The 12,063-nt window shown below is 37.2% G+C and overlaps 1 protein-coding gene across 2 annotated transcripts in view; it reads right to left on the bottom strand.

Annotated features, from left to right (window-relative positions):
- LOC117418185 (probable JmjC domain-containing histone demethylation protein 2C) overlaps nucleotides 1-12,063 on the bottom strand; it is a 101,725-nt gene that overhangs the window by 6,360 nt on the left and 83,302 nt on the right. For both annotated transcript variants that reach the window (XM_059035806.1, XM_034030871.3), the window contains exons 9-18: nucleotides 11,677-11,837; nucleotides 8,867-11,073; nucleotides 7,649-7,850; nucleotides 7,249-7,463; nucleotides 6,754-6,906; nucleotides 4,564-4,653; nucleotides 4,165-4,292; nucleotides 3,473-3,686; nucleotides 2,483-2,700; nucleotides 124-405 (exon numbers count right to left, since the gene is read on the bottom strand). In XM_059035806.1, the coding sequence (XP_058891789.1) occupies nucleotides 124-405; nucleotides 2,483-2,700; nucleotides 3,473-3,686; nucleotides 4,165-4,292; nucleotides 4,564-4,653; nucleotides 6,754-6,906; nucleotides 7,249-7,463; nucleotides 7,649-7,850; nucleotides 8,867-11,073; nucleotides 11,677-11,837 (3,870 nt within the window). The remainder of the gene's footprint in view (nucleotides 1-123; nucleotides 406-2,482; nucleotides 2,701-3,472; nucleotides 3,687-4,164; nucleotides 4,293-4,563; nucleotides 4,654-6,753; nucleotides 6,907-7,248; nucleotides 7,464-7,648; nucleotides 7,851-8,866; nucleotides 11,074-11,676; nucleotides 11,838-12,063) is intronic.

Genomic DNA, 12,063 nt, shown 5'->3' with positions numbered 1-12,063 from the left:
GAAAGGAAAGAAATAATTTATGCTCAATGGTTCTTTGTTTCTCCTTTTTTTGGCTCAGGAGGTGAATAAACTCTCTTTTACATGTGGTCTTGTTCTTTATTTTCATTCTGGTACAGTACGAACCTGCCCTTGTTTCCAACACTCCCTGAAGAGTTTCCAGTTGTTACAGTTCCTGTGGTCTTTGAGCCAAAGCAGACGCCGATCACAGAGCCAGGAATGAGGGATATCAGAGTGCAGTCTACTCGACTCGTCTGAGGTGGACTTCTTCCTGTCATGTTTATTCTCCTCATTCAGTTCGTGTTTAAGATTTATCTTTGCTGTTCTGTTTGCTGGAATCTTGTTTTCAACCACTGAAGCAATGATATCATCCAGAATGTTAGGTATGCTTCTTATACCTTTTCCAGTCTACACAAAAAAAATAAAATAAAATTACATTTCAATGCCTCATGAGCATGCCTAATTTCTCACACTAACAAGAAAACACAGTGTAGTTTCTCTGGATAAAATGTGCACATTCAAAATGTGCAACAACCATTTGATGCAGTTTATTTTACTTACAAAATAGTCTATAGCAACTGTACTCTAGATATCAAGGATAAACTTTTAGAAAACAACAACTTTGTTTACTTCGAAAAACAGCTTAAAGCAGGAATTTAATACAGATATACCTAATTTACTTTATATGTTTATACAAGCAGCGTCGCCTCGCACATTTGCTTATGTCTCAACCTGTGAGGCAATGTGGTCACAAACTGAATACAAGAGTGACATTCTTTTAACCGTAAGTGGTTGTTTTTTCTATTATAAATTTAAAATCACATACAAACCCATATGCGGGACTGAAAGATTAATTAGGTTACACAGTTTTTTCTAGAATGAATAGGCATGGGTACTGCACGAGGACTCATTTAACATGACTATACAAGTACCTGACTTAAGATATGTAAATTATTAGGAACGCCTGTACAATAAACATGAGATTGGTGACAGGAAAGGTTCTATAGGGACAGTAACTATGTATTTATCTTTCAGTGGCAAGCCCACATCCAGAACCTTGTAAATCCGTACGTATTTATAATTACAACCTGGGTCCCCTGAACAACACTTTAAAGTAAAAAATATTATCTTGGTCAGCTAAACTTCTGCTGAGAAGCTGCCACTTGCGGTTGAAACTTGTCATCTTAACTGTGTCCTCTATACTGCACACTATCCAGTTTAATTTTTCAAAATTACTTATTTTCCGTTATTAAGACTGCAATATACAGCTATGGCCAAAAGTTTTGCAACACCTAGAATTTTAGGATTGAGACAATTAGAATTAAAAAATATATATATAATTTATATCTATATATGTGAACATAATACAGATCTTTCACTGGAAGCCATAAAAGTAGTACAGTATTTTATGTTTTATGTTTAGTACAGTCATTAAGTACAGATGAACCTGCTTTATACCATGACTGCCGTGTGGTCGAGTGGTTAAAGAAAGTGGCTTGTAATCAGGAGGTCCCCGGTTCAAATCCCACCTCAGCCACTGACTCATTGTGTGACCCTGAGCAAGTCACTTAACCTCCTTGTGCTCCGTCTTTCGGGTGAGACGTAATTGTAAGTGACTTTGCAGCTGATGCATAGTTCACACACCCTAGTCTCTGTAATGCTAAATAAACAAATAATAATAATAATAATAATTTGTGATATAAAGCAGGTCATGATATAAACCGGGTTTTGCCTATGATAGCACATCAAAGTAAGAGAAAAAAAAACTAACAGTGAATTAAAGAGCAGTGTTTTAATACTGTACATTTAGTTGTTCTTTACATTTAAAACAAATGCATATAGTTTACTACAGGACAAATACGTTTTGTATCATTAATTGGAACGAAACTGTTTGTGTCATTATCTAAAAAAAGGCATGAATTGTCAACTGATGAGAACTATCCATTAGTCGTTGCAATTGTTTGTTTTTTTATTGTACATTTGTATAAGACAATGTTAAAGAAGACACATTTGGCAACGTTGGCATTTTGTAACTGGACTGTATCCCGTTAAGACTGCCCAAGCAGCATTTGACAGATTGCACGAAATGTCAGTTTATCAGCCGAGATTATCATTGGTTGTTAGTTGCTTTGGAAATTAATTATATCCCGTGGTTACCAAGTAAAGCCCAGCCACGCAGCATTTGATAGGCTGCACAAAACGTGACAATAAGCGGTTGTGTGAGATGATATTAAGAGAAGTAATTTATCAAAGAACCTATGGTGCATGGTGAGTGGTTTTTGAAAAATCATGATAATAAACATGGTATGATATGAAGCGAGGCGATATAAAAGGTATATATGGAAAACTACAAAGTGGTATGTAATCCAATATGTTAACGTAACATTATTCAGCAGGTTTCATTTTACTTTATGAAGCAAAATGTGTTCATTCCATAGCCAGTTTTTTTCACATAAATGTAGTTTGGCAATAAACAGCCACTCACTTGTGTCCCTGAAGAGTAGACAGGAGCAAATGCAATGCCAGCATTAGTACAGCCCAACCGCAGTTTGCCAGCTGTTGTCGTGAGTAAGTCTCTGAGGGTCGAGCCTTGCTCATTGCTGTTGGCCACTAGTGAGGAAGATTTACAGTTCATAGACTCTAAACTGTCTGTCTGTTCCTTTTCTTCCTTCACTTGCTTGCTGAGTGGGGATTCTTTGTTTTCTGCAACAAAGGAAGATTTTTTTTTTGTATGTTAGTCAACAAACAAAGAAAATTATTAATCCTAAAAATCTTGCATCTTGCTTTCTCATATTTCAGCAGGGATTTATTGTTTTTTTGGAACCAGGATTGCATTTTCAGAGAAACACACAGATATTAATAACGTACATCCCCGACACATCCACTCTTACCATAAAAAGTTGATGACCTACATCCATGGTATGTACATTTAAAAAGCCTAGTGTGATATATGGACATGCATCAATAATATGTACTAAAGAATTTCATTAAACAAATTGTATCAATTGGATGATCGGTTCTCCAGACAGATGTAAAACTCTAGCATGAAACTTAAGACTGTATAGGCGCTCCGCTCAGAAACCCCTGGAGAGGATGATGAAACTTTTTTTTTTCTGCAAATTTCTGTTTTTCTGCTGAATTGGCTTTGATTCAAAGGCCTGTTTTATTTTTTAAATTATTTTAAATATGTATTTCAACAGTCTTTTCAAATGTTTAACTTGACTATTTTTATGCATAGCTCAACTCATGTGGGATGACAACAACTATAAAGGAACTTCAGGTTTCAACCATCTTTTAAACTGCAGACATGGAATAGTATTTCATTTCAGATTTGAACAATGTCTGGCTTATTGACAGCTCCACGTGCTGACAAAGCTTACCAGCTGGAACAAACTCTACTACTGCAAAATCCATTAGCATTGGCATTATCGAAGTCCATTAGCACCAGGGTCCTGATTTTCTTTTTCCACCTTACCTTTCTTTTCTTCTCTTGCTTTCTGCTCTGCTAAGTCTGCCAGGAAATGCAAAGGAGACTGGGATTCTGGCGGCGTTAACTTGCTGTCTGTGCTTGTGTCACTTCCAGGACTGTTACTACCATTTGTTTCTAGTTTTGGCGTTACATTCTGTTGTTGCAACTCAGGCTTACACAGAGAAATTTTGTTGCTGTGATTAAGGACATTCTGCAATACCTACAAACACAAAACATGTTTCAAAACTGTTATAAATTTCATGACGCATGTGCAATATCTCCCTAGATTCTGATGACTTATGGTAAAGAATATCCCTTACCAGGTTTTATCATAACTGGATAAGCATTTGTATGTACTTACTGATGCCTCCAATGTAACCCAGGAGGTAGGGGGAAATGCATTCCCAGCTAATTGTTAAATCTACAAAACATACATCACCCACAACAGAACATGCAGTTTGGATTGCAGTTTTATTTGTATCCCCCAAGCTGTGGTTATATACATTAGAATACATTGTTGCAGGACATTTAGTGAAGATTAGTTTGATTCAGCTACAAAATTATATATGCCATCTTGTGTGACAGTGTTTTTGTTTTGCTTTTTTTTTTTTTTTTTAAACCAGCTGCTCAAAATACATTGCAACGTTTTAATTTAGGATTTTGCTGTCCCGTTTTTTGTTTCTATTTTGCAACTGTACCTGTGAAACTCCATTGGTGGCAGGGTGCTTGCCAAGCTGTATATTCTGTTTGCCAGCACAAGAACAGTGGGATTTAATGCAATACTTGTCTCTCAGAGTGTGCATCACATCCACTAGATCTGTCAAAACTGATTAACAAAAAAAAAAGAAACTTAAACTGCAGTTCCTAAACAAAATTACAGGTTACCTGTGCCAGATTAACCATTACATTTTTGCAGAATACAATTTTGAATTATAATCATACAGTATCTGTATTACACAAAAACAAATGAACATTTACATAAACAGTTTACAATTGCATTAAAAAATGATTATGATTTTTTTTAGCCCCTTGAAAAGACAATTCTTCTAATTACATTTTATCTGGTAAGCATTCACAGTATAAGTATTGGGTCGTACCAGTTCCTGGAATAATCTGTGTTGGCATCAAGTGCTTGTGATCATGAGGCTGTCCCTTGACGCACTTCATCCAAGCGTATAGCTCTTTGTCTAAAACACAACACAAGCTGTGTTACTTGCTTTGTAAAACAGATTTTATATTTCTTTCAATAGAACAAGCCTATTTTTTTTATTAGAATTGCACTATAAAAGTGATATTGCACAAAAAAAACACTTATGTTTTAAAGGACAATACTAGCCCTAAGATATAATATTTTCAGTGTAATAGTGTATATATATATATATATATAATCTGTACTATTACACTCAAAATAATATATTTTAGGGCTAGTATTGTCCTTTTAGCATGCTTGAATTACCGACCAGAACTAATAAATAAATAAGATGAGACAAATTAAAGGTTTGCTCTGAAGATGAAGATTATATATATACAGTGCCGAGAAAAAGTTTGTGAACCCCTTAGGATTTTCACATATTTCAAACCTAAAATGTTAATACATCTTAATCTAAGTCCTAATAATGGATAAAGATAACCTAATTAAACAAATGACACAAAAACATGATACTTTTTCAACATTTATTTATCCATAAATGATTCAACATTCAATATCCATGTGTGAAAAAGTATGTGAACCTTTAGATTCAGTAACTGGTGGCACCCCCTTGAGCAGCAATGACTTAAACTAAGCGTTTCCTGTAACTGTTGGTCAGTCTCTCACATCAGTTTTGAGGAATTTTGGCCCATTCCTCCTTACAGAACTGCTTCAACTCTGTGACATTTGAGGGCTTCCTTGCATGGACAGCTCGCTTCAGGTTCTGCCACAACATTTCGATGGGGTTTAGGTCCGGACTTTGACTAGGGCATTCTAAGATGCGGAATTTCTTCTTCTGCAGCCATTCTTTTGTAGATGTGCTTGTATGTTTAGGATCATTGTCTTGCTGCATGACCCACTTTCGGTTCAGCTTCAAGCTCACGGACAGATGGCCTGACATTCTCTTCTAGAATCTTCTGATACAATGCAATGATGGCAAGTCGTCCAGGTCCTCAGGCAGCAAAGCAGTCCCAAACCATCACACTCCCACCACCATGCTTGATGGTTGGGATGAGGTTCTTCTGTTCGAACGCAGTGTTTGGTTTTCGCAAAACGTAACATTTCTCATTGAGGCCAAAAAGTTCTACCTTTGACTCGTCTATCGAGAGAACATTGTTCCAGAAGTCTTGTGGATTATCTTTGTGCTCTTTGGCGAACTTCAGACGGGTAGCAATGTTCTTTTTAGAGAGCAGTGGTTTCCTCCTGGCTATCCTTCCATGAACACCATTCTTGTTCTTTTTCTGATAGTTGAGTCAAGAACACTCACATTAGCCAAGACGAGAGTGGCCTGCAGATCCTTGGATGTTACTCTGGGGTTCTTTGTGACTCCCTTGATGATTTTCCGGTTTGTTTTTGGAGAGATTTTGGTAGGACGACCGCTCCTGGGTAGAGTGACTGTGGTTTTGAACTTTATTATGTCCGACAGTGGATTGGTGGAGCCCCAAATCCTTAGAAATTGTTTTGTAACCCTTTCTAGACTGATGAGCATCAATAACTGGTTAATATAAACCCTATTGTATATTTAAGAAAAGACTGGTTTTGATTCAAGAAGACTATCATGGTAAAACTATGGAATTTCCATAATTATCATTGGGGTTCACAAACTTTCGGCACTATATATATATATATATATATATATATATATATATATATATATATATATATATATATATATAAAATGAGAGAGGAGAGAGAGAGGAATTTTTTATGGTGTTTATTTAAATACTTACATATTTTGTTATAATATTGGGGGAGTTACACAATGCAGCAAAATGATTCATAAATTAAAGTATGTACAGATCAAAATACTTCTTCTGACAACAAATTAGAGAGATCACAGCAGCAGTATGCCAGCAGGGGAGGCTAGAGATTTAAAACTTGAAGGGAACATTGAAGGAAATTCCAGGTACCGTTCGTCATTTCCCATATTTAATCAACCATTAATTTAATAAAAAAAAAATTATATAGAAATGTAATGATTAACTACCTAAAAATGTTTTACTACCGGGTGATCAGCACTGAATGCCAAGCATTTTAATTGGATTGAAAGGGTTTTATGATGGTACAGTTTGAGAAGAAATCTAAATCATTGTCTGACCTTTGGAACTCTTTCTTTCCTTTGCCTTGTAACAGTCCAAACAGACCACAAATCCACATTTTTGGCAGACCCAGTGAATGTTAAACAATGTGGCTTCACATGCATCACACATCTCCCGGACTCCTCTTACTGCCCTCTTCCATGCAATTTTGGCTGAAAGTCAAAGCAAACACAGTTGATGAAATAAACATTTATAAGAACAATTTTCCCAGTTCTAGGCATGTCCAGCAAAAATTATGTCAAAAAATATTCTTTGAAAAAAAATCAAAAACATGTTTTCAAACCATGTAATCTACACGTTTCTCTTGTATTCTACTTTTGTAAAATGCAACTAGCAGTACACTAGTTACATATTTTAAAACAGACAGAATCTAATATGACTTAATGGTTGTACATTTGCTTTATCGACCATTATAATAATGAGAGATCATTTAGAGAGCATTATCTCTGCTTCCCATTAAATAATAACAAAAATATAATAAAATAAACACCAACCATCTTTTTTTATCCATGTCGTGGCGGTATTCTCAGACATTACTAGTTGACAAAATTTATCTCCAATGCAACCTAGTATGTATTTGGAGGTTTCCAGGTCAAGCTCATTGTCCTCATAATCATCAGGTGCCCACAGACTGATAGCCTCATCATCATATTGGTCTGGAGATGAAAATCCATCTATTCTGACTACCCCATTCTTACTAAACGAAAGGCTGAAACAACATTAAAGATTGATTATATTTAAACATTCTACATACTGTTTGCCACAGAAATACAGCTGCATTGTGTTCTGAATGCTTCCAAGACAAATATATTAAACATGTGAGATTCTCTAAATGAAACAAAACACAGGAATTGGTCTTTACCTTTGCTTACTAGAAGGTACATTTACACTTACCGGCGGAAATAGTAGAATCTGCAAAACACAGGGGAGGGAGCTGGTTCTTCCCCTCTCTTATTGCGGACGACTCTGCATTCCCTACACTTCTGGAGATTCGGTCCAATTTCAGAACACGAGTCGTCCTGCAGAAAGGACTCTCCTGTCTGCTTCAGTTTCTTCACTTTCCGCCAGTCTCTTAACACTGACCGAGGTATTCCATCTGTCAACAAAGTAACTTCCACTTTTAGAGGCTGCCCTCAAGCACATGACATTATTATATACCAAATCTACAGTAAGATAGATTAGAATGCACTGTTTCTATAAATTACCAGCACTCAGATCTAATATAAAAAATGTATATATATGGGGGGAAGGGGGAACAAAACACTATGAACCATTTCGTACAGCCACAAGTTATTTACTATAGCCAACATGCAGTAACCGAGTGCTTATTTCCTTAAAGAATGAACCCTAAAATCTTTGTAATTTGATATGCACAATATCGCTGGTTAAAATGTCATTTTAACCAGCGATATTGTGTTCATTTTACCATGTGCCTGTCATTCAAATTTAATTGACATCATAAGGGGGAAAAAAAAACACGGGTTCAACATCTGTTATCAATCTTAAACATTTCTATTGACATTAAAAAGTATTGCAGATTTAGAAATAGAGAGCATGGTCATATAATTAAAGCTGATTTATTGGAGTAATGCAAGTACAACAAGTTATTCTGCTGCAACTTAATGAAATTATATTAGCAATGGCCATGTATTTTTCTTTTAAATATTTTCAAGAAACAGTTTAAGCCATTAACAGTACCTTACAAAATTAAAATAGTACTCCATTTAGAATATATTGCATTCCTTTATTAAAACATGTTCACATCTTTAATTGCAATGATGGACTCCAAAACATGAGCTAAAATCTTAAAACGTCCTGTATTAAGAAAACCACACATACATAAGGCTTTTAAACTATCTATATTAAACACATCTTGGCAAGCGGTATTTCACATAAATGAATATTCCTGGCTGAAGCAACTTTAACAGGTCTCATCTGCTATCCAGATGTGCAACCCTGGAATTTCTTATGTTCAATACAAATAAACATCTTAAGCATATGAGCGAAGAAAGCAATGTAATACCAACTTAATTGTAAAATCAAACTTCCAGGTTTAGGATATGATGCAATGTCAAAAATAAGAACATAAAAAAAGGAATGGTATAAACTTACTACTGCTTGCCAACTTGAGTTTTGTTTTTTCCCTGGCACTTCTAAAAATACCATTTGGTTTCACTTCTTCATCTTCTCTCTCATTATCACCCTTTTTCTTTTGCATATCATTTTGCTTCTTTTTGTACGTGGGTTTGGGCTGACGTTTGGCCCTTCGCTCGGCTTTGCTCTCACTTTCATCTGAGTCATCACTCTCAGAGCCTGACTCATAAGTCCTTTTAGTTCCTGTCCTTGCCTTATTTTCTTCTTGCTCAAGTTGGTCTTCCTGTTCTTTACTTTCCATGTTATTTTCCACATCACTTGACGTAGACGCAATTAAACTAACAGTGCATGGCTTAATAATCTCTGACATATCGCTTCCCAATTTCTCAGTTTTATTCATGTTTTTATCTTCCTCTGAATGCCTTGTAAGCCACGCTTTTTTAAGCTTTGTGTGGTAGTTAGGCTGACTTGACTGGGCAGGTTGCCCATTAGTTAAAGAGCATGTTTTGTTCATTGTGTTGTTTACTGCAGTACTATCTTGTGAAATGGCCAGTGAGCATTTCTGAATTTTAACATTAATAGGCTCACTTTCATTTGTGTTACTGCTTCTGGACTGAGCTGCGGCCAGCGCTGCCTTGTGCTTTTTTAAATGGACAAAACTGGCTGAATAAGTAAGGCCTGCACTGGCCTGCGTAGTGCTTCCTGTATTGAGTGGCAGAAATGTGCTAGGGGATGTGGTTCGGCTCTTGTTATCCTGCAACTCTGCCATTGACTGAGCTCCACTTTTAAGGGCAGAACTTTCCGTTCTACAATTAGTCGAGACAGTGGTCGACATAGAGTAAGTCATGTCTGATTCACCATGACTTAAGACACCAGTAGTTGTGGCTGCAGAAGTGGTTACATGAGTTTTTATATTGCACATAGTATTGGCAGCAGCCACAAAAGAACTAGGAATGCTGCCCTGGGATATAGCCTGAAAGTTTTTTTTGTACTGAGTGCAAGTATCCTCTAAGTTCGTGTTTGGCAAAATGACTCTCCCAGACTCTCTGCCTTCCGCTAGTTTGAGGCAATATGTCCGATTTGTTCCTGTAAATGATCTTTCAATGGCCGAATCCTTGGATGCTGACTTTGGTCCTGGCAAGCCATCGTATTTCATGCATGTAGGTGGGCGTACAATAACAGATGCTGTTGCTGCCTGTGGCTTTCCATTGCTTTTTTCCAAATGCCATCCAGGTTTCTCATGACTTAGAGAATCACTCACTTTCCAAATCTCTGATGAAGTCATCTCAGAATTGTTTTTGCAAATAGTGCTTACATCCCTCAGCTCTGGTAGCAAGGTCGGTGGCTTCTGCAATTCTGATATTTTACCAGCTGCACTGACAGGCTGGATTGGAGTCAGTGTCGGTGGAGAAAGCCTACCGTAACTACCCTCCTTTCTGTCCAAGGTTTGCTGAGTTGGAGGATGAAACACTGGGGCCCTGTGTAATGCTGGCATGCATCGGAGGGGGTTGGATGGGGACATTGCAGGACTTCTTCGTTCATTACCAGAAGCATTAAGGACATGCGAGGCTACTTGCTGAGAAAGCTGCTCTGTTATTTTGCCTACCAAACCCTCTCCTTCTGGTTGGTGCTTAATCAGAGGAGGGGGCTTTGAAAGCGACTTACTGTTAAATGATGTCATAATCAAGGGATTAGAGGATGCTGAATGATTGCTGCTCAGTTTCTCAACATAACAGTTTATAGCTTCCTTGGATGGATATAATCTTGGCGGTTCATTCACCACAGTGGTCGACAAGGTGGTGAAATAGCTGCTTTGCGGCAAAGTCTGTGGCACTGAATGCTTAAACTTATACAGATCTGCTGCAGAGTGCTCGATATCTTTGTCCTGTTTTATGACATGGTTTTTAGGGCTGGCAGTGCGCAAGTGAGGTATCCTGGGATAAGAGTCTCTTTCTACATCATTTGACTTTATCTTGGCCGTAAAAGGGGCCACTTCAATACTCTCCTGAAGAATCATGCGGTTTTCCTCTTTGTATTTGTTTATTCTGTCCCCAATCTCTTGTGGTGGTCTCAGTTGCTTGCAGTGACCGGAGATGGAATCCAAGAAGTGCCTATGCATATGGCTTTCCTTGCCAGCCTGTGTTCTGCTGTGGTCCTGATCAGACTTCAAATGTGCAGGAGTAATTACTCGCATTGGATCAATGAAGACTTTTTTGTCTAGATCCCTAAAACAAGAGATAAAAGTGTAGGTTGAAAATACAGATGGACATCTATAATGAATATATAGCGTAAACAACAAGGAAATCGCACTGACATTATCTAATATATAAGTTTATATCCCCCCAAAAAATTCACACTGTTACATAAAATACTGCCCTGGATTTGTGGACTTTTTAAAGTCCTTTAAAAATGTTTGCTGGTAACATATCCTCCCACATCCATGGTACAAACATTTAAAAATATATGTAATGATGTATCCCCAGATTTACTCTCATTAACTTGTTCTAAAGAATCCCTTAAGCAAGTTTCATCACAATTAGGTAGAGGCTCTCTAGTGTAACATACATGTGTTGAGCCTCCATTACCCTGTTGCCAGGGATACGCATCTCCAGTGAAGGACAATTATACCTTAGTTCCAAGAAATTCTTTAAAGTCAACATATATTCAATAGAGTTGCACTAACGGTTTCAGATCAATACAATAAAAAGGGTTAAAGCTGCTAGGGCACTTGTTCAGTTTGAGATAACACATCCATGTTCACTGCTTTAACTTAGGCCAATTACGTGCTAATTGACAGATTGTATAAGCATACTGAATGGTGCACTTACTCTTTATGATGGTCTCCAGCTGCTTTCAACAAAGGTGGACTAGCATGCGTGTGGAGTTTGACTGGCCTGTGTGGGTCTGCGCTGGCAGGTCTGACAGGAATGTGGCTCAATAAACCCAGGCTGTCTGCTGAGGTCACAGGGAGCCAGGGGCTGTGAGTGTTCTATCACCAAAGACACAAATAAACATCAGCCTTACCTCAGAAAATACATACCGATTATGAGCTGTCTTTTTAAAAACAATGTGCGTATGTTGTAACAAAGCTAGAAAGAATTCTGTCTACAGCTTTTTATTGACTAATGTTCTTTCTAGCCTAACAGATGCACAGATATCACTTTGCTATACAGACTATCAGAATTTAGCCTTTTAACCCCTGTGTGTTTATTATG

The sequence above is a fragment of the Acipenser ruthenus genome, chromosome 13, assembly GCF_902713425.1.
Source record: "Acipenser ruthenus chromosome 13, fAciRut3.2 maternal haplotype, whole genome shotgun sequence".
NCBI lineage: Eukaryota > Metazoa > Chordata > Actinopteri > Acipenseriformes > Acipenseridae > Acipenser > Acipenser ruthenus.
This window is presented reverse-complemented; position numbering and strand designations above follow the sequence as displayed.